The sequence below is a fragment of the Ovis aries genome, chromosome 10 (assembly GCF_016772045.2).
Source record: "Ovis aries strain OAR_USU_Benz2616 breed Rambouillet chromosome 10, ARS-UI_Ramb_v3.0, whole genome shotgun sequence".
NCBI lineage: Eukaryota > Metazoa > Chordata > Mammalia > Artiodactyla > Bovidae > Ovis > Ovis aries.
In genome coordinates, this window is record NC_056063.1 from 24,511,674 (window position 1) to 24,537,680 (window position 26,007).

Genomic DNA, 26,007 nt, shown 5'->3' on the forward strand with positions numbered 1-26,007 from the left:
ACTCTGCATATAAGTTAAATAAGCAGGTGACAATATACAGTCTTGATGTACTCCTTTTCCTATTTGGAACCAGTCTGTTGTTCCATGTCCAGTTCTAACTGTTGCTTTCTGACCTGCATATGATTTCTCAAGAGGCAAGTCAGGTGGTCTGGTATTCCCATCTCTTTCAGAATTTTCCACAGTTTGTTGTGATCCACACAGTCGAAGGCTTTAGCTTAGTCAATAAAGCAGAAGTAGACGTTTTTCTGGAACACTCTTGCTTTTTCGATGATCCAATGCATGTTGGCAATTTGACCTCTGGTTCCTCTGCCTTTTCTAAAACCAGCTTGAACATCTGGAAGTTTACAGTTCACATACTGTTGAAGCCTGACTTGGAGGATTTTGAGCATACTTCACTAGCATGTGAGATGACTGCAACTGTGCGGTAGTTTGAGCATTCTTTGGCATTGCCTTTCTTTGGGATTGGAATGAAAACTGACCTTTTCCAGTCCTGTGGCCACTGCTGAATTTTCCAAATTTGCTGGCATGTTGAGTGCAACACTTTCACAGCATCATCTTTTAGAATTTGAAATAGTTCAACTGGAATTCCATCACTTCCACTAGATTTGTTCATAGTGATGCTTCTGAAGCCCACTTGACTTCACATTCCAGGATGTCTCATTCTAGGCTGGTGATCATACCATCATGATTATCTGGGTTGTGAAGATCTGTTTTGTATAGTTTTTCTGTGTATCCTTGCCATCTCTTCTTAATTTCTTCTGCTTCTGTGAGGTCCATACCATTTCTGTCCTTTATTGTGCTCATCTTTGCATGAAATGTTCCCTTGGTATCTCTAATTTTCTTGAAGAGATCTCTAGACTTTCCCATTCTATTGTTTTTCCTCTATTTCTTTGCATTGATCTGTGAGGAAGGCTTTCCTGTCTCTGTTATTCTTTGGAACTCTGCATTCAAATGGGTATATCTTTCCCTTTCTCCTTTGCCTTTTGCTTCTCTTCTATTCACAGCTATTTGTAAGGCCTCCACAGACAACCATTTTGCCTTTTTGCATTCTTTTTCCCTTGGGGATGGTGTTGATCCCTGCCTCTTGTACAATGTCCACAAACCTCCATCCATAGTTCATCAGGTACTCTATCAGATCTAATCACTTGAATCTATTTCTCATTTCCACTGTATAATCATAAGGGAGTTGACCTTCATACCTGAATGGTGTAGTGGTTTTCCCTACTTTCTTCAATTTAAGTCTTAATTTGGCAATAAGGAGTTCATGGTCTGTGCCACAGTCAGCTCCTGGTCTTGTTTTGCTGACTGTATAGAACTTCTACATCTTTGGCTGCAAAGAATATAATCAATCTGATTTTGGTATCGACCATCTGTGAATGTCCATGTATAGAGTCTTCTCTTCTGTTGCTGGAAGACAGTGTTTGCTATGACAAGTGTGTTCTCTTGGCAAAACTCTAATTAGCCTTTGCCCTGCTTCATTCTGTACTCCAAGGCCAAATTTGCCTGTTACTCCAGGTGTTTCTTGACTTCCTACTTTTGCATTCCAGTCCCCTATAATGAAAAGAACATCTTTTGGGGGTGTTAGTTCTAGAAGGTCTTGTAGGTCTTTATGGTACCATTCAACTTCAGCTTCTTTAGCATTACTGGTGGGACATAGACTTGGATTACTGTGATATTAAATGGTTTGCCTTGGAAATGAACAAAGATCATTGTGTCATTTTTGAGCCTGCATCCAAGTACTGCATTTTGGACTCTTTTGTTGACTATGATGGCTACTCCATTTCTTCTAAGGGATTCTTACCCACAGTAGTAGATATAATGGTCATCTGAGTTAAATTCACCCATTCCAGTCCATTTTAGTTTGCTGATTCCTAAAATGTTGATGCTTACTTTTGCCATCTCCTGTTGGCCCACTTCCAATTTGCCTTGATTCATGGACCTAATTTTCCAGGTTCCTATGCAATATTGCTCTTTACAGCATCGGACTTTACTTCCATCACCAGTCACATCCACAACTGGGTGTTATTTTTGCTTTGGCTCCATCCCTTCATTCTTTCTGGAGTTTTTTCTCCACTGCTCTCCAATAGCATATTGGGCACCAACCAACCTGGGAAGTTCATCTTTCAGTGTCTTATCTTTTTGCCTTTTCATACTGTTCATGGGGTTCTGAAGGCAAGAATATTGGAGTGGTTTGCCATTCCCTTCTCTAGTGGACCACGTTTTGTCAGAGCTCTCTACCATGACCCGTCCATCTTGAGTGTCCCTATACGGCATGGCTCATAGTTTTCATTGAGTTAGACAAGGCTGTGGTCCATGTGATCAGGCTGGTTAGTTTCCTGTGATTGTAGGTTTCAGTCTGCCTACCTTCTCATGGAGGCTTATGGACGCTTCCTGATGGGAGAGACTGACTGGAGGGAAACTGGGTCTTGTTCTGATGGGCAGGGCCATGTTGGGTAAATCTTTAATCCAATTTTCTGTTGATGGATGGGGCTGTGTTCCCTCCCTATTATTTTACTGGGACCAAACTATGGTGGCTCAGAGGTTAAAGTGTCTGCCTCCAATGCGGGAGACCCAGGTTTGATCCCTGGGTTGGGAAGATCCCCTGGAGAAGGAAATGGCAACCCACTCCAGTATTCTTGCCTGGAGAATCCCATGGACGGAGGAGCCTGGCGGTCCACAGCCATGGGGTCGCAGAGTCGGACACGACTGAGCGACTTCACTCACTCACTCAAGCAAACTATGGTGGAGGTAATGAAGATAATGGTGACCTCCTTCAAAAAGTCCTATGCACTCACTGCTACACTCAGTGCCCCAGCCCCACAGCAGGCCACCACCAACTCAGCCTCCATTGGAGACTCCTGGACACTCACGGGCAAGTCTGGGTCAGTCTCTTGTGGGGTCATTGCTCCTTTCTCCTGGTCCTGGTGCACACAAGGGTCTCTTTGTGCCCAGCAAGTTTGTTTTTCCAGTCTGTGTAAGTTCTGGCGGCTCTACAGTGGGATTAATGGTGAACTCCTCCAAGAGGGCTTATGCCATATCCAGGTCTGCTGCACCCAGAGCCCCTGTCCCTGTGGCAGTCCACTGCTGACCTGTACCTCCTCAGGAGACACTCAAACACAGTTCTGTCTCAGTCGCTGTGGGCCTCTGGGTCCTAGTGCACATAAGGTTTGTTTGAGCCCGCTGAGCATCTCTGGCGGGTATGGGTCTTGATTCTAAACATGATTTTGCCCCTCCTACCATCTTCTGGAGCTTCTACTTTGTTCTTGGACATAGGGTATCTCTTCACAGTCACTCCCGCACCACACAGCCGCTGTTCCCATGCTGTGCAATTTAACAAAGAAATGAAAGTAAGAAAAGAAATCTATTTTGGGACACTACTTATACCAAGACATTTTCACACCTATTTCCTTTAATGTAACTCATAAAGGTTGTTAATGAATAAGTTTTGCAGGAAGAAGAGATTGAGAAAGTTTAGCACTTTGCGTCAAATGCGTATTTGGGGAATATTCTAACATATGCAACTCATTTCAAAGAGAAAGAGGAGGAAGAGGAGGCAGCAAAGGAAGGGGAGGAAGAAGAAGAGAAAGTAGAAAGAGAAATCAATATTTCATGGGATAAACACTTCATCTTATCATTGTCACAATAACTAGATGTGATAAACTCTGTTCCCATAATATTATTCAAAAATTGATGATCACAGAGTTTTTATGATCTTTCCATGTGATTCATAACTAAAAGGTAGTGGAGTTGAGATTTGAACTCAGTTATTTGTAAACCCAAAGCCAATGCTCTTCTGATTCTGTCACTATTTTTGACAGTAAAAAGAAAGGCAGATTTTTAGAAAACTGTATTTGGGCTGATTCTTACAGTCATGGTAAATGAGGGAGAAGGTGTTCCTTCTTATTTACAAGTCTCCATGCTTCTGTTAGCTGGAGTTACGTTGTTTGCATTTATATGTTAACATTATACTAAAAATAAAGTTATGAGGAAATTATGATTAGTAAGCTATTATCCCGTACACATATGATCACCATCATGGTAATTGTTTCCTCTCACATTGGATAACCTGTCACAGAACCACTATAGAAACACAAAGAAGAAGAAAGATTTTTTTCCTTTGCTTTCTGCTCCACAGAATGTAGACTTGCAGATTCACCACATGAGTCTAGAGAAATGCTCCCAGAAATAAGCCCCAGCAGTGATTTATGCAATAAAAAAATGAAGGGTGGTGTGGCATTAAGTACACTCTTCAATAAAGATGCATAAGGATGACTGCGTTTTCCATTAATAATGCACAGGGATTTTTAACAAGCTATGCCTACCCTAACTTTTCATATTTGTTCTGTCTTTTTTCTTGAGCTCCCATGTTATCTTATGGATTCATGTCACCACTAATAATAACTGTAGACTCTGATAAAGATTTCAGTCAACTGATTATTGTGTAAGTGATGAATATAATAGCAGCAGATGAAAAGTCAACAGTTACAGAAGGCAAAATCAGCTCTGTGTACAAAAAAATAAAAGAGAGACACAGTGCCTCACCACAAAGTCAGGGAGGGTCTATTGTCATAACATGATGTCTTACAAAGGGTTATTGTAAACATTTGATTTGAGAGCAAAGTTAAGAAATGCTGCTTCTGTTTGCATTTTTGAAGTGCTGTATTTTTAAGATTTCTGTCATGAAATTTTTGACACACAGCCTTTACCTGAATCTAAAATACAGTGACTGTTGTATTCTTGCCATACCCTCTGCAGGAAGATTTCAGCTATTGAAGAGAACTGGTTGTTGGCTGGTTGGAAGAGAACAAATAGAGGCACAGATGCCCTTTGTTTATGCCTCTCTGCTGTCACCCAGCATCCTCTTACCTACTCAGCCTGCTAGTTCTCAGGATAAATGATGGCCTTTCTCATATAAGAAGGCTCTATTGACTGGACTCAAGTAGAGAAATAATGGCAATCGTCACAAGTTCTAACTCTTCTAACACAGGTTATTACAATAGAAATCTGTCTATTTCCAACCTCTCACTCCCTGTCAAGAAGCAGGGGCATCTCTGAGGGAATTTTTACAGAAGAGACATAATATGTTGTGTCCAGGTCCTAAACGTTTTGCTTCTGAGGGATTGGCAGGGAGGGGGGGACTGTGAACTCCAATCACAAAGAGAGTGGTCCAAGGATGACTTCAAAGTGATACTGACCTTGGAACATGTATTTGAGTGTGAGTTTGTACACTGATATGTGCATGTCTGTGACACAGGCAGGGAGTACCCACAGCCTGGCTCCCAGCTCAGGGGAGATGATCAGAGGTAATTCTTCCCAATGGGGAAATGTTTGGCAATGGCTACAAACTCGTAAGTTCAGTGCAGCAGTCTTTTAAAGAGTTTTAAAGAGAGGGAGAGTGTGGGATGATTTGGGAGAATGGCATTGAAACATGTATACTGTCATGTAATAATGAATCGCCAGTCTATGTTTGATACAGGATACAGGATGCTTGGGGCTGGTGCACGAGGATGATCCAGAGAGATGATATGGGGTGGGAGGTGGGAGGGGGATTCAGGATTGGGAACTCATGTATACCCGTGGCTGATTCATGTCAATGTATGGCAAAACCAATACAGTATTGTAAAGCAAAATAAAGTAAAAATAAAAATTTTAAAAATTAAAAAAAGTTTTCCATTCCCTTTGTTCATCAGTATCATGAAATTCCCTGTATGCAAATAGTAATACTAAATATAACAAAAGCAAAAAATGTGATTCAGACTCTGCAGATCTTTCAAAAATGCTCACATCAAATATACCCAGGGAATTCCCTGGTGGTCCAGCGGCTAAGAATCCACCTTCCATTGCGGGGGACGTAGGTTCAACCCCTGGTTGAGGAACTAAGATCCCATGAATTGCAAAGTGAATAAGCCCTTGCCCTACAACTACCCAGCCAGCATGTGGCAGTGAAAGGTCCTGCATACCCCAACTGAGATCCAGTGCAGCCAAATAAATAAATAAACAAGTATAAATAACTGCATCCAAATAATACACTTTGATATGTAAAGGTGATGAAACTGAGGGGTAAAAGGTTAAACTGTTGCCAGTGTCACAGACCTGGTAGAATTCATATTAATAACTGCTCGATGTTATAGAAGAGCATCACCCATTCTCTACTCTTAAAAACAAATGCTTAGCCATGCTTCTTTTACATCCTACCTGCTTTGAGCTTCTCATCCCTGCTCTCTTTTGTCCATGATGGGAACCCAGAGCTTAAATGTGAGGTTGCTGCTGGTGAAAGGAATCTCAGACTTGTATGAAGAAGCAGATGACACTTCGTCCCCTCCAGGTTCCATGAAGATGTTGACATTTATAAAAATTCATTGTCAAAAACATAAAGAAGCATCACACTTCTGACTTGTACCAACATGTAGGAAGATACAAATTATTGTTTGGAATTCCCTATTCAGAGGAATATGTAAGCGTTGGTATCTCACCTAAGTTAACAATGTATTAGCTGGAGAATTTCCAAGTTGGAAGGAAACTTTCAAATCCTCTCCAGCACTCTAATTTTAACTGAGGTTTTGTGAAGTGAAATTATATTCACAAGGTTACACAGCAAGTTAGAGGTGGAAACAACTCTGGAATGCAAGTTTCCAGTTTCCTAAGCCAGCATCTTAAGTCCCATCTACATGACCAGCCTTGAAGAATCATATGAACAGAACCTAATACTTATTGCATGTTATATTTTAGAACTTGCTGTATATGAGACCTGATTGGGGTTGCTCAGAACCTGAGGTGACATTGTAGTTGGCTAAGAGCTCATAGCTCTAATTTTAAAATCACCCTTAGATCATATAATGTATGATCGGCATGACATTTACATCAAGTCAAATTCAGAAAGTTTAAGAATGAATTCATATTCTGCCCAGGAGGTGCTAGTGGTAAAGAATCCACCTGCCAATGCAGGAGATGCAAGAGACACGGGTTTGATCTCTAAGTCAAAACGGAAATGAAGGAAATGATCCCTAAGTCCCTGGAGAAGGAAATGGCAACCTGCTTCAGTATTCTTGCCTGGAAAATCCATGGACAGAAGAGTCTGGTGGGCTACAGCTTTGCAAAGGGTTGAACATGACTGAGCACCAGCACCAACCAACCAACAGCCAATAACTCATCATATTTCATCTCTTTGTAGAATTTGTTCTGGGTGTCACTAAACACCAGGGATCTAGTGAAAAGTTTATCACAACCTGGGGCCCACTAATCACAATTTGGTTGGTAGTGGTTTATTCTGGCTCATCTAAAATAGTGTGCAAAGTCAGAAGACTTGAACTATCACTTCAAACTCCATCATTTAAGTCTTATTCTAACTTACATTCACCAAGAGCTAGTTGCCTTAGCAATAAAGTAGAGTTAATCATAGAACTTGACTTACAGACTTACCAGCATCAAGTGAGGTAAAGTGCTTGAAAGTTCTTTGAATTGCAGAAATGATAAATGAACATAGCCTGGTGGATCTTGCCTGAACTCAACTTACAGATGCCCCAGAAGCAAGAAAGAGGTTGAAAGATGACAAAATCTCTCTCTCTCTCTCTCTCTCTCTCTCTCTCTCTCTCTCTTTCTCTCACACATACACTGATAGATCCTTGGGGAACAAAACATGTTTATTTTCAGCTGAGGGTTTGGGGACAGAGTGGTAGCCCAGGACATTATAAATAGAGTGTAGGGGCTTCCCTGGCGGCTCAGCGGTAAAGAATCTGCCTATCAATGCAGGAGACGTGGGTTCGGCCCTGATTTGGGAAGATCCCAAGTGCCATGGATCAGCTAAGCCCACGTGCCACAACTACTGAGCCTGTGCTCCGCAACAGCGTCTCTTGTTGTAGATGGCAACAGCTCGAAGCACCACAGCTAGCGAGGAGCCCAGGCAGCAGTGAAGCCCCAGCACAGCCGAGAATAAACGAACAGAAATTATTTTTATGAAAAAAGATTGGTTGAAGAATAGACTTCTAGATATTGTCACTAAGGGAATGGGTATCTGTGATATCCTATGAGATTGAATGTTACATGTCTGTCAGGAGTAGCAAGCTAAATCTACACAGAGCTACATGGGTTGATTTTAAAACATGTTATTGAGTGAAAAATACACATCTGTAGGAAATCTGAACACACAAAATTCTTGATTGCTTTACAATTTGTAAGAACCATCTTCTCCCATTTTGCACACTTTTTCCTGGTGAAAAATTAAAACTTCCACCCTCTCAGACATGTTTTGAAGAAGCCTTTTCCCTTGGGCTTCCCTGGTGGCTCAGATGGTAAAGCATCTGCCTGCAATGCAGGAGACTCGGGTTCACTCCCTGGGTCGGGAAGATTCCCTGGAGAAGGAAATGGCAACCCACTCCAGTACTCTTGCCTGGAAAATCCCATGGACGGAGGAGCCTGGTAGGCTACAGCCCATGGGGTCGCAGAGAGTCGGACACGACTGAGCGGCTTCACTTTCACTCTCTGTAGGAAAGTACTATTTGTGTACATTTGTAATCTGCACATACATAAAACAGAACAAAACACTACATTTTTCCTGCCACACACATATATTAGCAATGAATTGAGTTTCTATAATAGAGGAACACTATGTGGGATGGGTTTTTTTTAAAAAAAGAAAATAATAAAACAGAACATGGGAGGAACTTTAGCAGAAACTAACACAACATTATAATGCAATCATACTCCAATAATAAAATTTTTTAAATTAAAAAATTTCAAGGTGGAAAAATTTGAAATATATAATCATAATGACTTTCTGGTTTTTAAAAAATAGTAGTCTCCCTTTCCTACTCTCAAATCACTTTTGAACCTTTTGGGGAGCCAGCCCTACTTTCCAGAGAAAGCCTTCTTACGTAAGTAATAAATGTCTTTATATCCTCTTGTGCATGTGTGGAATCATCAGTCTTGAACTCTAGACCAAATGTGAGTAGTGGAATTGATCCTGCTGCTACTCAGGAAGCCACAAATTAAAAAGGAAGACAAAAGACACACCGGTACTAACTTCCGTTCTTCTGATCTTTTTAATGATGATGCTGGCCCAAGGAGCCAACACGTGGTAAAAGAAAATTGCCAGAAAGAGCTATGCATTGATTACTTTTATCCTTTTAACTGAAATACCATTAAGGCTGAAAGCTAAAGAGAAATATTTTTATAATTTTTATCTCTATTTCATTTTGAATAAAATAAAAATAGCACTTAAGCAAAATAAGTCTTTTATAAGCCACAGGGAATATATTTCTATGGTAACATGATCCCCAACAGAAATAGCGACAGAGATCTTGACACACTCTCAGGATTCGTTTTCTCTTGATATGATACAGTGGCATATAGATAAGTCCTGCAAAGACTTTAAACAGAATTCTTAAGCTACGATGGAAGGCAACTGTCATAATGAGGTTATATAAAGCGTTACCCTCAAAGTCATTGTGCCAAACAATCAGAAGTTCCTTTTTGGACTGTGCATTTCACATGTTACAAAGGGATACAAAGCATAGCTGCTTTTTCAGGGCACATCAGCAGAATAGCAATCCTGTCAGGTACACCTTACTTTTCAGTTATTCTCAACTATTTATGTCTCCTGGCAGCCAAAAGCCAAACCGTGTATCCACAAATAAATATCTTGGATCTGTTTAGACAAAATACTAAAAAGGATTCTTTAAAATTCAACTTACATTTATTGACAAGCAAATATGTAAATTATTTATAATTTCCGATGCATTACTGAACAGTATTTCTATGAGTATATTGTGGTTGTTGTTCAGTCGCTAAGTTGTGTCAGCCTCTTTGCAACACCATGGACTAAGCCCATCAGAATCCTCTGTCCATGGGGACTTCCCAGGCAAGAATACTGGAAAGTGTTAGTCGCTTAGTCGTGTCTGACTGTGACTCCGTGGCTCCTGTGTCCATGGGATTTCCCAGGCAAGAATATTGGAGTCAGTTGCCTTTTCCTTCTCCAGGGGATCTTCCCGACTCAGAGATCGAACCCACATCTCCTGCATTGACAGGGAGATTCTTTACCACTGAGCCACCAGGGAAGCCCTCTTAAATGTGTATAAATATATATATATTTCTTATTCTTTTTAATGTGGACACTTTGCATTTTGAAAACGTGTCAGTTGAGCATCTCACTGTCATCATGCCAGGATCATACAACCCTAATAGTGAACTTATGCATCTAGTACTTTGTCTTTTGTGCATTTGACCTGTACTTTCTCCTCCATACCTGGGCTCTTCCTGTATGTCCCCTGAGTTGATTATCTAAGTAGGCTGAGTAGGTGCTTCTATGTTTTTTTCTCCCCCCAGAAGTGTCTTATTCCTCTGACTCTAAATCCTCCTCACCTGCTGTACAATATAAAAATCATACAAATATACACAATCCCACTTCAAACAAAAATAACTCTGGGCATTTTCATTGATATTTTTGTTGCTACAGCAAAATAGTTCCTTGAGCTCAATCACCATGCCTATCAAGGCTGAAAAAGAAAAATTGTCTCTTACTGTCTTGGTGGCTCAGACGGTAAAGCGTCTTCCCGCCATGCGGGAGACCTGGGTTCAACCCCTGGGTAGGGAAGATCCCCTGGAGAAGGAAATGGCAATCCACTCCAGCACTCTTGCCTGGAAAATCCCATGGGCAGAGGAGCCTGATAGGCTACAGTCTATGGGGTCGCAAAGAGTTGGACACGACTGAGCGACTTCAATTCAATTCAATTCAACTGTCTCTTGAAGGTCTCACTAGACATAAAAACAGAATTGGCATTTTTGAGTATTATTCACTTCCATCAACCTTGAAAAGGCACAGAATTTACTTTATTTGGACATTTACTTTAAAACTCTCTCTTACTTTAAAAATAACTCCTAAAACATCTCTGAGGGGGGAAAGGACAGATATTATTAGCTGATTAGTCAGCTAAGGACACTGAGGCACAAAGATGCTAAGCAATTTTCCAATGATTTCATTGCTGAAGACGAGATAACAAAGGGTTCCACCCTGGACATCTGACTCCCAAGTAGCAGCCTCTTTAAAGTATATATACAGCAGTGTCTCTCTCTTTGTCTCATCTTTAAGCTTTTAATTTCTTTACTCTGTCCTTACTTTCATTAATATTTAAATCTTTTAAATTTTAACAGTAATGTATAAGTTTCCATGAAAGAAGAAAGATCCAATGCAAAAGCTATGGAAAGGAATAAAAGACGAAAAATAAGCAATCTTTACTAAGGGGTCAACATGGTGCCAGTCATAAGTTTCTTTACAGTTTTCCTTAATTTTTCTTACCAAGATCTGAAATCAGCAGAAAGAAACTCATTTTTACCTTTAGAAGATGATCGATCAAAGTTTTACCCCTGTTCCTCAGAGCTGTATCTTAACAGATGAATTTGTTAAAAAAAAAAAAAAAGACTTTCATGTACATAAAGTTTCAGGCTGTATCAGACAGTGGATGACTTTAGCAGGATGAAGAATTTGGAAGAGAAGGAAAGAGTGTCTCTGCTCATCTCTGAGAACATATCCAGCAAGAATTTTCCTACTCAGCCTTTCAGATTCTCTTCTCTGCCTTAAATTTGATAGTTTGGATCACTTCCAGTCCATTGTCAAACCCCAGACATGATCCATCTCACCTTCCCCCATTTTAACCATGTGTGTGGTGATATAACATTATCTGAATCAAATGCAATCCTAAAAATCATCTAATTGCTTTATTTTGAACTCATCTAAAAAAATATTGAGTTCTAAATATTTCATCTCTTCAAGTGATTTGTATATGCTAAGTTAATTAGAAGCTGAAAGCATTTCTTTGATTAACTTTAAAGGAACAACAACAAAATCCAACTAGTACACTTTGTGTCAGAACATCTGAACCAGTGGCTGCCAATCCTGGCTGTTTATTATCATTTCTTGGGAAAGTATTTATTCATTTATTTATTTTCTAGGGTGGTGGTCTGGCTATCTGCACTTTTAAAAAGCTCTTCAGGTCATTCTAATGTACAGTTAGGGTCAACAAGCATTAATCTAGACATTTCATATAGCAGTACTTTAGAGCCCAAGTTAGCTGGGGAATGGTCACAATATTTTTTCCCTATATAATTATAAAACCCTCACATTTTTAAAGGGTCAGTGAATATATAGTTAAGCTAAAAGTCAGTTTTTAGGACTTTAGTTATTATAGCCAAAATATTTTCATCTGCTACCTCCTGAATTTGTTATTTTGTCAATAAAATCTCAAAGGAATTAGTCAAGGCTGAACAAACTCTGAAGGAAATTTATCTCCTTTACAGTTGCAAAAAGTGGTTGTAACCACTAGGGGTCAGGCAGTTAAATCTGTAATATGATACACAAACACTAAAGTTACCCAGTTTAGAATTCCATACCCTGATTTCAAAAATACTTTCTAAATTTTCTTCCATCATTAAAACTCACGTCCTTTCAAAAGTTCAAAGCCATTTCCTTCCTGGGTGGATAGGTGTTTTACACGCTATTTAGTCCACGCTTCAAAATTCTAAAGAGAACTGTAATCCAGGAGAATGGAAAGTTAAAGCATGATCGGCATGATGATTTTCAAAAAATAAAATAGGAAATAAAGCTATTAGGTATATAGTTCTTCCACATACATGATCTGATTTCACCACTGTTTAGAGGACTCTGTAGGCATTTCTAGGTCTACCAGAAGTCCCAGGGCCTAATGCTATTCTCCCATTGCCACAAGTATTTTTATCCTCTTGTCATTGAGGGGTGTTGTCTATGAGCCCTCTTCTGACATTTGGACTGACTTGTGACACTTTCAGTCATTATTACTGTGACTGAACATCGTGTGTGCTCAGAGTCAGCTCATTAAAAAACATGCATGTTAGTTGGATCATGCAGCTATCATGTACAAAGCCTAACTACTCTGAGGCCACCACAAACTGGAGAGGCCATGGGGAAATGCTCCAGCTGACAGTGCCAGCTGAGCTCAGCCTTCCAGCCCACCTTGCCAATGTGCTTGGCCTCCAAGTGAAGACACCATCTTGGCAATAGAGCCTCCTTCAGTGCAAGGTGTTTCGGGTGGCGGCTGGCAGCCACTGACCAGCCATTCTGGCCTCCCCAGCTGAAGCTGCCGACAGCACAGCAGGATGGATCTTCACTGTGCACTGTGAGAATTCCCAGACCCAGAGAAATCCACTGCTATTCCCGCCTATGGGGTTGCACAAAGTCGGACACGACTGAAGCGACTTAGCAGCAGCAAGCTCAGAATGGTGTGTTAGGCAGAGCTAGATAACTGGAACTCCCAGAGAAATTAACTGAGCTCCCTCCCTTCAACTGGGGTTTTGCCAAAGCAGAAATGTCCAAAATATGGGTCAACTGGGGCAAATGATTTGTTCTTTCATTATACCCATTAACCTTTGGGTATAAAGCTTGGGGTGGGGGGAGAAAAGGTGTAAAAAAAAGCTGGCGAAAAAGTCACTGCTGCATGGTAAAAATATGTGCTGATAGGTGTTTAAATACAATTGAAAACATAATCTGTCTTAAAATTGAAATTCCCCAAATACTGTATAGATGTGAGAGTTGGACTATAAAGAAAGCTGAATGCCAACGAATTGGTGCTTTTGAACTGTGGTGTTGGAGAAGACTCTTGAGAGTCCCTTGGACAGCAAGGAGATCCAACCAGTCCATCCTAAAGGAAATTAGTCCTGAAAATTCATTGGAAGGACTGATGTTGAAGGTGAAACTCCAAAACTTTGAGACTTCTGATGCAAAGAACTGACTCATCTGAAAAGACCCTGATGCTGGGAAAGATTGAAGGCGGGAAGAGAAGGGGATGACAGAGGATGAGATGATTGGATGGCATCACCAACTCAATGGACATGAGTTTGAGTAAACTCCAGGAGTTGATGATGGACAGGGAGGTTTGGCGTACCGCAGTCCATAGGGTTGCAAGGAGTTGGACATGACTGAGCGACAAAACTGAACTGACTGAAATACTCTGACTGAAGAAATATTAATTTACAGCCTCTATTTTTTTTTACTGCTTGGCTATTAAAGTTTCTTACTGTACCAGCACTATCAACTCCCACCCAAAGTAAAGTTTTTCTCCCACATTTTACTTTGTGTGTGAATTCCAAACACTGCTGATGTACATCAATATATTCATTATAATAAATAGCTACTATTGTTATTTTTAAGATCCCTTGGAGAAGGAATGGCAACCCACTCCTGTATTCTTGCCTGGAGAATCCCATGGACAGAGGAGCCTGGCGGGCTACAGTCCACAGGGCCACAAAGAGTAGGATACAACTGAGCAACTGAGCGTGTGCATGCGTGTGCGCACACACACACACACACATGCACACACACACATGCACACACACATGCACACACACACACATGCATATTTAAGACTTTGCCTGGAAAAATCCATGCACTAGGAGCCTGGTGGGCTATAGTCCATGGGTTCTGGACACTACTGAGCACTCACACTTACTTAAACTGCAAATGACTTGCTACAGGTAAAAAATATGCAATTATGAGTGTGTCTATGAAAATGAAAAGCAGACTTAATAAAAAATTCTTGTCTCATTTAAGGTAAAAGCTGCCATCAACTACTATAAGCCTTATTTTTTTTATCTGAATAAGAACCATAGAATTAGTCTCTATACCACTCGAATGACTTTTCTCTCCAGAACTCTTTCTAATAAGGTCATTTTTTGTGGTTTGTTATATCCTGGGAGACTATCATGTCCAAACCCTTGTATAAGTTGTACATGTAGATATAATCTTAGGTCCTAAGACTCGTCTAATTCCATTTTCCCCACAACTACAGGTATCTCTGGGGACAAGAATAAAAATGGCATTTGTTAAACAAGGAGAATAGGAGGTCTTTCCATTTCTGTTCCCCACAGTGCTAACATAGTACCTCAAGATTAGTTTGCACACAAGAAAATTGTAGCAAGTAAAAACCTTCTGCAATGCATGCATTTAGAGAAGTGACATTTTTGAGGACATTTGAAAAAGGAAATCGGGAAATCTCATGATATAGGGGGAGAGAAAGAAGAATCTCCAATAGCAAAAATGCTCAGTCTCTGCAACTGGAAAGTTATTATATAAGATTGATATCTGGAGAAGTGGAGAAAATCAGTTTATTTTAAAGCAGCCTCAATCTTTGAGGCTAGCAGACAGATGTTAGTTGAAAAATGAGAAGTAGGGGCTTCCTTCATGATCCAATGGTTACGAATTCTGCTTGCAATGCAGGGGGCTCAGGTCCAGTCCCTGTTGCATAACTAAAATTCCATATGCCTCAGAGCAACTGAGCCCACGCACCATGACTGGAAAGTCCGCGTGCCACAGCTGGAGAGTCCAAGCGCCACAGTGCAAGGTCCTGCATGACCCAACGAAGACCCCACTTGCTGCAACTAAGACATGACACAGCCAAACAAACAAATAAATACTTTAAAAGAGACAGAAAGAGAGAAAGGGATGTGAGAAGTAACTCAACTTGGGTTGTTTTCCTGGAAGAAGTACGAGAAACTTCTCAGGTATGCAGAGAGGGAGAGAATATAGGCAATGCATTACAAACACTGGACACAGAAGTTGAGGATTTGAGGACAATGACAACATTGGACAAATAAATGGAGGAGATATCAGCAGACAGAGGGCTAAATATGAGGCCTGAGAATATTTCTGTTTCAGAAGGACAAAAGGAGGTGATAAACAGATTATCGTGAATGATGGTGTTAGCGTAATTCAGACCATTCTTTTAGGAGAACACATATGCCGGACAGGACATTGAAATTCTAGCACTTTAAGTGATGGATGTCTACAGAGTTCTTTCAACAGCAGCAGTTATCCATCCCTCCATCTCACAATCTGGTCTAAAAGGATATTAGAAGTTATCTGTAAGTGGGAGACAGATGATGACTAGAGTCTTAACTATCTCTGAAATGAGGACTTAGTTCAAATCTCTGTGAGAGAAAAGATCAAAGGCACCTGTCAACAGCATCAAGCAGGCAAGAAACATGAGGAGGAACCAACAGTTGAAAATAAACTGCAGAATTGATCATTTCCAATCAGTTACCTGACATAGAAAAGTCCATCACAATTTCTTATCCTTGTCACTAGTCTATGTCACTGTAGCACAACAACAAAACTCAGATTAAAAAAACAATGAAGTGATTCATTCTTCAGACATATACATACAAACACAAGACCAAATTTTTCACTTTTTATCTGGATTTGACATCATTTATTGCAGTCAATCTAAATCAGCTTGAAAATATTTTATGTAAGAGATCATTGCTAATCTTTAGTTGCCTGGTATTCTGAAATGCACATAAAATGTTTAAGATTATTTTATGTCCAGTTCATATTAATTATTATTTTAATCAAAATGTTATCTGTGCTTCTGGAAACATATACTGCACTTTCTCCACTAGATGTCTCCAGAGAAATACAAGTAAATACTGGTAATAAGAAGTGTTTCTAATACACTCCCATTTTAAAATTTCCAAAAGTTTGGAGCTTAAAGAAGGACAAATAGTGAAACAATGGTTACTTAGTATAGGAGTGAAATCTGTCACTGACAGATTTTTAAAGAAAATGAAGGTCTAAGTACATTTTTATAAAAAGATAGCACACTGTCCACATTTACCACAGAAAGCCAACTGATTTCTAAATGAATTAACATTAAAAGAGAGGTCATTTAATGCTTTCTTTGGGATCCGGTTAAGTCATATCTTTCTTGGAATATGATTTCATTATCTTAAAAATGTTTGGCCAGGGCATGCCTGAAGATCTATGGGCAAAGATCTGTAGAGGAAGAAATCCACTGGAAGAAATCCAATGGGTGGATGGCTGGGGAAGTGACCTTTCTTATAGGCTTTACAAGGTGTTAGCCACCAATATCTGAATCTATAATACTGCCCTTCTGACCTCTTTTAAGTTGGCCATTAATGTTCAATTTTATTTTGGTCATGTGAGTGTTTTAATGAGGAAAAAATTGCAAAATTTAATTTGGGGCTTAATTTGAATTCCTTCTACTGAGTTCAACATAATCTAATCACTTTAAGAAAATGTTTTCTCTCATTTGAGGGAAGTAACATCTCTGGGGTCTTTGTCAGAACTTCAGTTTACAAGGCTGCAAACCCAGGTACCAAGGAAGGCTGTACCCGTCACTGGTGAATGTGCTTGGACACTGAGAATTAGGTCCCCAAGAAAGTCCTTTTAAGCTAAGGTGCTTCAAAGCCTTAAGGTGTTTTACAAGTAAGTTCTACTACTGGTATTTTACAAATGAGCCAATAGGAAAGAAAAGCAGTACTAAAGAAACATCAAGATTCCACAAAAAAAAAAAGAAGAAAAGAAAAAAGAAAACAAGACGAGATTTTAAATTATTGGATAATTCGATTCAATTATTGGATCACTCCAGATCATGCAATACCAAGGACATTCTGTTTTTTAAAAACCTGCTCTTGGCTTGAGTATCTAGGTTTGTTGAATCCATAGGCCATGTCCAATCCTAGAGTGTGCAGAATAAGTTTAATGTTTGTTACAGGCTGGTGATAGGGCTTCCTTAGTGTTTCAGACAGTAAAGAATCGACCTGCAGTGAGAGACCCAGGTTCCATCCCTGGGTTGGGAAAATTCCCTGGAGAAGGGAATAGCAATCTACTCCAGTACTCTCGCCAGGAGAATTCCGTAGACAGAGAAGTCTGGCGGGCCACAGTCCATGGGGTCGCCAAGAGTAGAACACGACTGAGTGACTACCATTTTTCACATCCTGGTGATAATAAGCACAATACTTTAATCACATCACAGTCTCCAGAGGTTACAAGGCCTCTACAATGACCCACCTGATGATTTGCAAACTGCCAGTAAATTAGCATCCTGATAGAAACAAACATCTCCTTCAGACACATTATTTTTCTTTGGTTGTAAATCATTTCTTTTTCAGTAATGACTTACATTTCCAGGTCAAACTCTGCAACCCTGAAAGTCAGACAATTGCCAAGGTTTCAATCTTCCTCCAGACTGCTAATAAAATTATGTAGCCAACACAGGGGCAGGATCTTTTCATGAAACAGAAGAATAAGGGTCCTGTGTGGAGAGAAAGCAAGAGATTAACCCTTAGTGACTTCTCTGAAAGGAGAGAATTGTGTTGCTCTCAAGATTTTAAAATCTTTTCTCTACAGCTTGGACAGTGTTTTCTTCCCATTCTCTGAAACTATTTCCTTCCCTCACCCTACACCAAGTTGTTGATGGACCATAGTTCCATTATTAGCTTCCTTAAAGCCAGGATGATGGCTAAAGTAGTTGCTTGGACTTCCTCCCACTATATAATGTCTTATAATATCGCACTTCTGGGATAAGCTCAGCATTTTAAATTGCAGTGCTTTTTTTTTTACCCTAAATGTTCCTTCTCTTGGAATGTTCTCCAACCTCTAAATTTACATGTAATTTAGATGTACAATCTGGTCCTCATTTTCAAGATCCTCTTTGATGGCATTACTCATCCTGAATGTAAATATTTGTTGAGGGCTAACATGTGTTGACATCCATGGGACTTTTACAAGTTCCAAATATAATGCTCAGGATGGCTACATTTAAGGCTCAATTATTCAAAACTCTGAAAAGAAAGATTTAAGAACCCTCTTTTTAAAATATGAACATATACCATGCTTCTTACAAAAAGTAAATCTCTAACTCCTTTCAGAAGAGAACAGTCGCCTTTTGAAATACAAATGCCTTTCCATTTTCACGACTTTTTTCATGCAATTATTTGTCCATTTGTGCCACTGAAGGAATCAGGATGAATGGAAGCCATTGATTCCCACGGATAAAATTGTGGTCACAGGAACAAATACTTCAAAATTGTTCTTGAAAATAATCAATATATTTTCCATTTATAGGCACTGTTAAGAAAGTAGGTAACAACAGAATATTATTAATTTTGCTTTCACGCCTATCTTCATAAGTCTATGTGTTATCATTCTGAACCAGATTTAAAGAACTTTTTTACTCTTGATACATATTAACCAAGTTTATATCTTCCACTGAACACCTCAGTCCTTTTTCTCCAGTCCAACCCCACTGGATATGAGTAGATTTCAGCTTCATCACAAAAGTGCTTATTAACAGTTACAGCTGTCTAAAACGAAAAGGGTTGCATTAATCGCAGAGAGCATCTCAGTAAAGAGTGATGACTATTAATATTTACAGTGATGATGTTGGAGAGGTTTCTGTATTTTGAGTTTGATCTGTTTCTCTGTAATTCTAAAATTCTACCATTATATCTTAAGATACTCAATCTACATTATATTGCCTCACCAGCCTAGAATTGAAGACTTTTATATAACTGTTATTAATAATCTAATAGCTAATATATTGATATCAGAACTTGTTTTCATAAAAGCTTTTCCATCCTATTCAATAAACAATTACTGATCACCTACTATTTAAACCTACTATATAAAGCAAACCAGTGACATTAAAATTAAAATAATTCCATTCAGAGGAACATAAGTGATAGATTAATTCTCCTTCCCACGAGGGACCAGGGAAAGCATATAATTTACTTCTTACCATCTTCTCTCCAGTTCTCCTTCTGAATTGCTCTTGCGTTTTCTGTACCTTAATATCAAGGTTTTCAAATTGAAAAGAAGCCTCTAAACATATTTTAGAATTTATTATTTTATTGTATGCTTTCTTAATAAACTAGCAGCACATTGCAGAATTATTTCAGTGCCCCAAGACAAAATCCTATAGCAAGCTTAATATAACTCTCCTGGTCCTTGGAATCCTCTCTGGCCCATTCCAGTCCCCCTTAAAAGTCTATCCAATTGGGCAACACAGTTTCATTTTCAGATTTCTCTACATTGCCAGTGGGGAATCAACTCTGATGGACCATTATAGCGGGAATACTTTGCAACAAGAATGTATTTGAATTATGCTTTTACTTTAGGATAATGTATGACTTGTTTATCCAGGGAGACTGCAGTTATTGCAGGTAATTTTTGACTTCTGATGTTCAGATTTCTTTCATCCAAAGCATTCTGAACATTTCCTGTATCATATATGGGGTGGTGAGAGTGGATATTCTCTTGGCTAGGAAATGCACTGCGTAACACTGAGACTTTAGTTACTCTTTGTAAAAGAGAAGAAGCAGAATTCCGGCAATGCCCTTGTTTCTTAACACATATTGCATTATTCCCTTTCAGTTAGATTGGTAATAGTGGTTTCCAAAAGGGCATGCTTTTGCCCTCTGGTTACCAATAGATGTGCTCTCCAGAAATGGTCAACGTCATGCCCTGTATGTAAGGAAAAAACAACAAAGCGCACATGGTTTTCCTTTGCTGCTTCATTTCAAAAGTTAGGGCAACTTGCCAGAGCTGGATGTGTGTTAACTCTATCTATGCCTCGACATCTGAAAGGAGAAGTGAAATGGGACGTATCCCCCCAGTTTAGTGAAAACATGATCCCTCCTACATGTTTCACCATCAAGTTAGAATTCTAATCTCATACTCTGTGAAAGTTTGTATCTAGACAACATTTGTTTTTAATCAGCAGTCGTTACTGCCTTGTGATTATCAGACTTACATCTACCTTTGCTTACTGGTGAAAAATAATAACCTTTCAGTTCGGCTGTGAACTGAATATGACAAGATGTGATAAGATCCAATCATGCTCTCACTGAGCACGGGGACAGGGACTCTGAAAGGTATGGATTACAGAATGATCCTTAACGTCTAAATGAAATCATTTCCCATAAAAGCCCTCTAAATTACAAATGAATAAGATGGAAATATGAACCTGAAATGAGTCAGGAAGTAAAATAAAGAGAAAAATAAATCATTCAAAAATAAATGTCTTTTGGAGAGTGAGAAGAAAAAGGAGGCTCAGTTTGCTCAGTTAACACAACTGACAAAAGCGGATTTTAGCTGGCAACTTGAAGTTGCTGATGCCTTTTGGAGAGAGTTCAGATTCCCAGGTTGATACAGAGCTCCCTCCCAGAACTCTGACATGTATATAAGCTCTGAGCTCTCCAAAGCCCACTGCCAGTTCTCTTCGTGAACTAACTGCAGCGGAGAGACTAAAGATGATTCCTTTCTTACCAGTATTTTCTCTGTTCCTGCTGCTGGTTGTTAACCCTGCAAATGCCAATGGTCACTATGACAAGATCTTGGCTCACAGCCGTATCAGGGGCCGGGATCAGGGGTAAGTCAGTGGTTTGATTCTATAAACCTTTCCCTACCCCCACCCCCTTAGCTTGTTGTATGTATAGTTCTACATAAAGTTTCTTATTTATACCTCAGGGTTTTATTCCTACTTATTTGTAATAAGAAAAAGGAACAAATGAGTAATCTGTGGTTTATGTACATGTCTTAAACTTTAAGAATTACTGTCCAAATAATTTGTGTATAATTGCTTTTTATGAAACATTGCAAGATTTTAGTCTAGTTAGCAACATTTAATGGGGCATTTCTTTATGATTCAGTTTATTTGTGTTTTATTTCCTTCTAAATTTCCAGAATGAGGTTTTCAAAATTAAAGAATCTGTAGCTAGAGGCTCTCATTACATAAATAACTTTGAAATATCTCACATTATGTTAGGGAAAATTTCATTTATGTATGAAAATTACACAATAGATAATGTAACAAGTTTTCTGAAGTTTTTTGAAGCATTTAAGAATGCTTTTAAATTTTGCATTCTATAAAATTTGCAATAACTTGATTTCATAGAAAAAACTACAACTGAGTTTCTCAAAGTTATCAGACAATTTAGTAACTTAACCAAGCATTTAGTATTAATTTTTGAAATGGATCTTGGCACTGCTGCCTGTGTCTCAGAGGAATTTTTCATCATGCTTCCAAGTTCCCTTGCCTTACAGAGCAAATAAGACTCGCATCTCTTTAAGGGAGAAAAACACTTAAAATTCTGGCAGAGAATGTTTTAATCTAATTACTTCCAGGCAAAGAAATAAATTTTCCTTTGGGCAGCCATATTATTTAAGTTAATCTTAACATTCATTTACTTCTGTGATTGCTTACCTAGAAAATTACAGAGTACAGTATCTTGGGACTTAGTAAAACTTGTCTATTTTGCTGTCTAATCTGTCATTGTTCCAGGGCCCTGAAGCCACTCCCATGCCCTACGTGAGTACACGTTTGGTTTAAAAGGGTCAGGGCATCACCTACTATTAAAAGTAATAAGAAACATATTGTTAAAATCTATTAGATTAACTTCTGAAATACTGGCATTGTATTCCCAGAAGTGTACAATTTCCTCTCCGTCTCTCACAGTTAGTTTTTCTAATGACTCAGTAGGATTGGATCAAGAATGAGATCTGCTCATGACTGGAGTCACATCTTTGAAAATCTAAGCCACATATTAACTTTCTCTTTTTCTTTCTTTGTTTTTAACCACCTGACCTATAGATATGAAAAGCTATTTGTTAATGTTATGACATTAATGTTCTTTCCTTACTTCTGTCTTCCAGTCCAAATGTCTGTGCCCTTCAACAGATTTTGGGCACCAAAAAGAAATACTTCAGTACCTGCAGGAACTGGTATCAAGGTGCCATCTGTGGGAAAAAAACGTAAGTCTCATCTGTTCTTTAATGTGCCAGTTCCAAAGACAACACTGCGATGCCCATGGCTTTCTTTGGACAGAAACACACACTGTTCTTTTGAAAATACTCTCCAAAATTGGTAGCTTAAAAAAAAAAAAAATGGATCACTGTGAATAAAGAAATTTCTCCTGCATTTCTCCCTGTGCTCATAAAACTAACTTTTTCCTTAATTCTATGGCACTGGCCCTGTGACCTGCTATAGAATCACTGTAATAGTTTGGCTATGTCATTTCTACTCCTGGTTAGGCCTCTTTTATCTTGGGGCTTCCTAGTGGCTCAGTTGGTAAAGAATCTGCTTGTGATCCAGGAGACCTAGGTTCAATCCCTGGGTCAGGAAGATCCCTGGAAAAGGAAATGGCCACTGGCCACGTGACTTGGTATAGAATCACAGAGAATTTGAATGGAATCACTGAGGGTTTGACTATGTCATTTCTCCTCCTGGTTTGGCTTTTTTTATCTTGGGGAAGTCAATTAACCTCATTATCTCAGTTTTCTCCTTTTACTAAAAAGTGGGCCAGAGGAACAGATTGATCTGAAAAATCAGGATTTTAAGGTAAGATTGTTTGCCTCCAGTCATTTAGAAATTATCTAAAATACTTCACTTTACCCCAGAGTTTTCATCAAAGATTAAAGTTGGAAAAGATTCAAGTTTCATGTTTTCATTTAATCCAGTCACTCCATCCCAAACTGTCAGATTCTCAGAGTCTCCAAAGGTGATAATGGAAGCCCACCACTATATCTACTATTTCAATAACCAAAAAAGATGATTACTCCCCAACTTAGTTATCTGTTTCACTGATTAACTTAAAATTGGAAAACATTTTTTATTACTTAATAGCTTATTGGTTTAATCAATTAATACATATTGGCAAGTTCTTCATTTTAAGATGAAGGAGCTGAGTTCTAGACAGAACAAATTACTAGATCAAAAAGGTCAGAGATGTCATCCTTGGTCAAGAAAACAGTGGAAATGGCTCCTGCCTGCTTCCTATTAATTTGGACCCCACCTTCAGTGAAGGATACCCTGAGAACCACAATATGGGAGATACATCATCATTAAACTTCATATACCCTAAATAGGTGAAAGCATTAGGGTATTGTTAAAAATATATTCCTAACTTAATAATATTGGTTACAAATACTAAATCACATCACCTTTTGGAGTCTTCAATGCTTTACCTAAATTCACCTGAAAGGTGAATTTAATTCATTTTCTGAAGGGAAAGAAAGGGAAAGAAAGTGAAGTCACTCAGTCGTGTCCAACTCTTTGCGACCCCATGGACTGTAGCCTACCAGGGTCCTCCATCCATGGGATTTTCCAGGCAAGAATACTGGAGTGGGTTGCCATTTCCTTCTCCAGGAGATCTTCCCGACCCAGGGATTGAACCCCGGTCCCCTGCATTGTAGGCAGACGTTTTACCATCTGAGCCACCAGGGAAGCTCTGAAGGTAAAATGAATGAACAAATGTGAAATTACTAAATAATTCTAATTCATAATGTTAGTCATCCTTAAGTTTAAATTATTTTAAGCAAATCGGATATACGCTGGTGGGAAAAGGAGGTATGAACAGATACTATTTAAAATGCATAGGGTTATCTTTATTTCTACTAAGAATCATGTATTCAAAACATACAGCCTTAGCTGGACTTTCCATAGTAATCAAGTTTAGTACCCCACAGGACACTGCTGCCTGTTCCCACACATTGGCTTAATGTAATTGTAACTAATGTTACTTCTTGACCAGGACATTATTCCTATTAGTTTGCAGACATCTGCTAGACTTATTAGTCATTGACACAATTGCAATGTAAGTCAGTGGTTACAAGGATACTGGCCATGATTTAGGTCAGGCCCTAGTTGGGAATGCCAAAGCTCTGGATTCTTCTCCCTTTGTTCTTTATATTCTTGATTACCATGAGGCTTATTTGGAATGCACACTAACTACAAAAGAGAGGACCTGCTTTCTGAAACATTTAAGGGAAATCTTTATTACACCCTTCCTGGAAGTTAAGGAAATCTGATATAATCTTACTTTAATCCTCTAAATATATTAGAAATGCCAAGGCTTGTACAAGGCATATGCCAAGAATCCTTCTTGCTTTCCATTAAAAAAAATTCCTGCTTTGAAGTCTGGCTTTTTACCAGAAATATAACATGTCTTCTTTGATTAATTATATTAGCTTATTTCTGTTAACTTCATTTTCACAAACACATTGACATCTGTGCTCTGGAATAAATGTAAATGCTAGTTTTAAATAACCAAAGAAATCAATAATATTGACAGGAAGAATGCCTGATTTGCCATCTGCTTGCAGCTGCTAAAAATTCCAAAGTCATCTTTAGGAACTTATGTATCAGTTGACAGAAATATATTGAATGATTTGCTCAAGGTCACACATCTACTAGGTAGTAGAACTGAGAACCAAACTTCATTCTGGCTCCACGATCCTAGAACTTTTCCACCAGCCATGAGGCTAATGAGAAATGAAACTCATATGACTACCTTAATGTCAAAAAATGTCAAAGATATGGCTTTTCCAGTAATCATGTGCGGATGTGAGAGTTGGACCATCCAGAAGGCTAAGCGCAGAAGAACTGATGCTTTTGAATTGTGGTGCTGGATAAAACTCGTTAAATTTCTTTGGACAGCAAGGAGATCAAACCAGTCCATCCTAAAGGAAATCAATCCTGAATATTCATTGGAAGGATTGATGCTGAAGCTCTAATACTTTGGCTACCTGATGTGAAGAGCCAACTCACTAGGAAAAAACCTGATACTGGGAAAGGTTGAAGGCAGGAAGAGAAGGGGACAACAGAGGATGAGATGGTTGGGTGGCATCACCCACTCAATGGACTTGAGTTTGAGCAAACTTAGGGAGATAGTGAAGGACGGGGAAGCCTGGCCTGCTGCTTCATGGGGTTGCAAAGAGTCAGACACAACTTATCAACTAAACAACAATGTCATAAACAAACAAAAGAACAACAAACTTGATATCTAAATTATCAATAAGTCATGGCAATAAATGATATGTTTTGCTAACTTAGTCAAAATGTATCCTATGCAGTGCCTCCATTTTAATATTAATTTTCTTCCAATGTATAGGACTGTGTTATATGAATGCTGCCCTGGTTATATGAGGATGGAAGGAATGAAAGGCTGCCCAGCAGGTAATGTATCAATTATAGAATTAAATGAAAAATTTGTCTTGTGTGAGGAAAAAAGAGTTGAATTAGCTTTTAGAGAAGCCAATATGTGTGTGTGTGTGTGTGTTTAGCACCCTGATAAATCCTAGATATATTCTCCATATCTTAATCACTAGTTTATCATGGCAATAAAGCATGAAAACATACATCTTGTACACTGGATGCTGGACAACAGACGCTTATTCCAAATTTAAAT

General features: G+C 38.9%; 1 protein-coding gene across 8 annotated transcripts in view; it reads left to right on the plus strand.

Moving 5' to 3' along the window:
* Window positions 1–21,030: 21,030 nt before the first annotated feature.
* Window positions 21,031–26,007, plus strand: part of POSTN (periostin) — a 34,318-nt gene continuing 29,341 nt past the window's right edge. For all 8 annotated transcript variants that reach the window (XM_004012111.5, XM_012184544.4, XM_004012112.5 and 5 more), the window contains exons 1-3: window positions 21,031–21,191; window positions 22,475–22,573; window positions 25,711–25,775. In XM_004012111.5, the coding sequence (XP_004012160.3) occupies window positions 21,073–21,191; window positions 22,475–22,573; window positions 25,711–25,775 (283 nt within the window). In that variant the 5' untranslated portion in view covers window positions 21,031–21,072. The remainder of the gene's footprint in view (window positions 21,192–22,474; window positions 22,574–25,710; window positions 25,776–26,007) is intronic.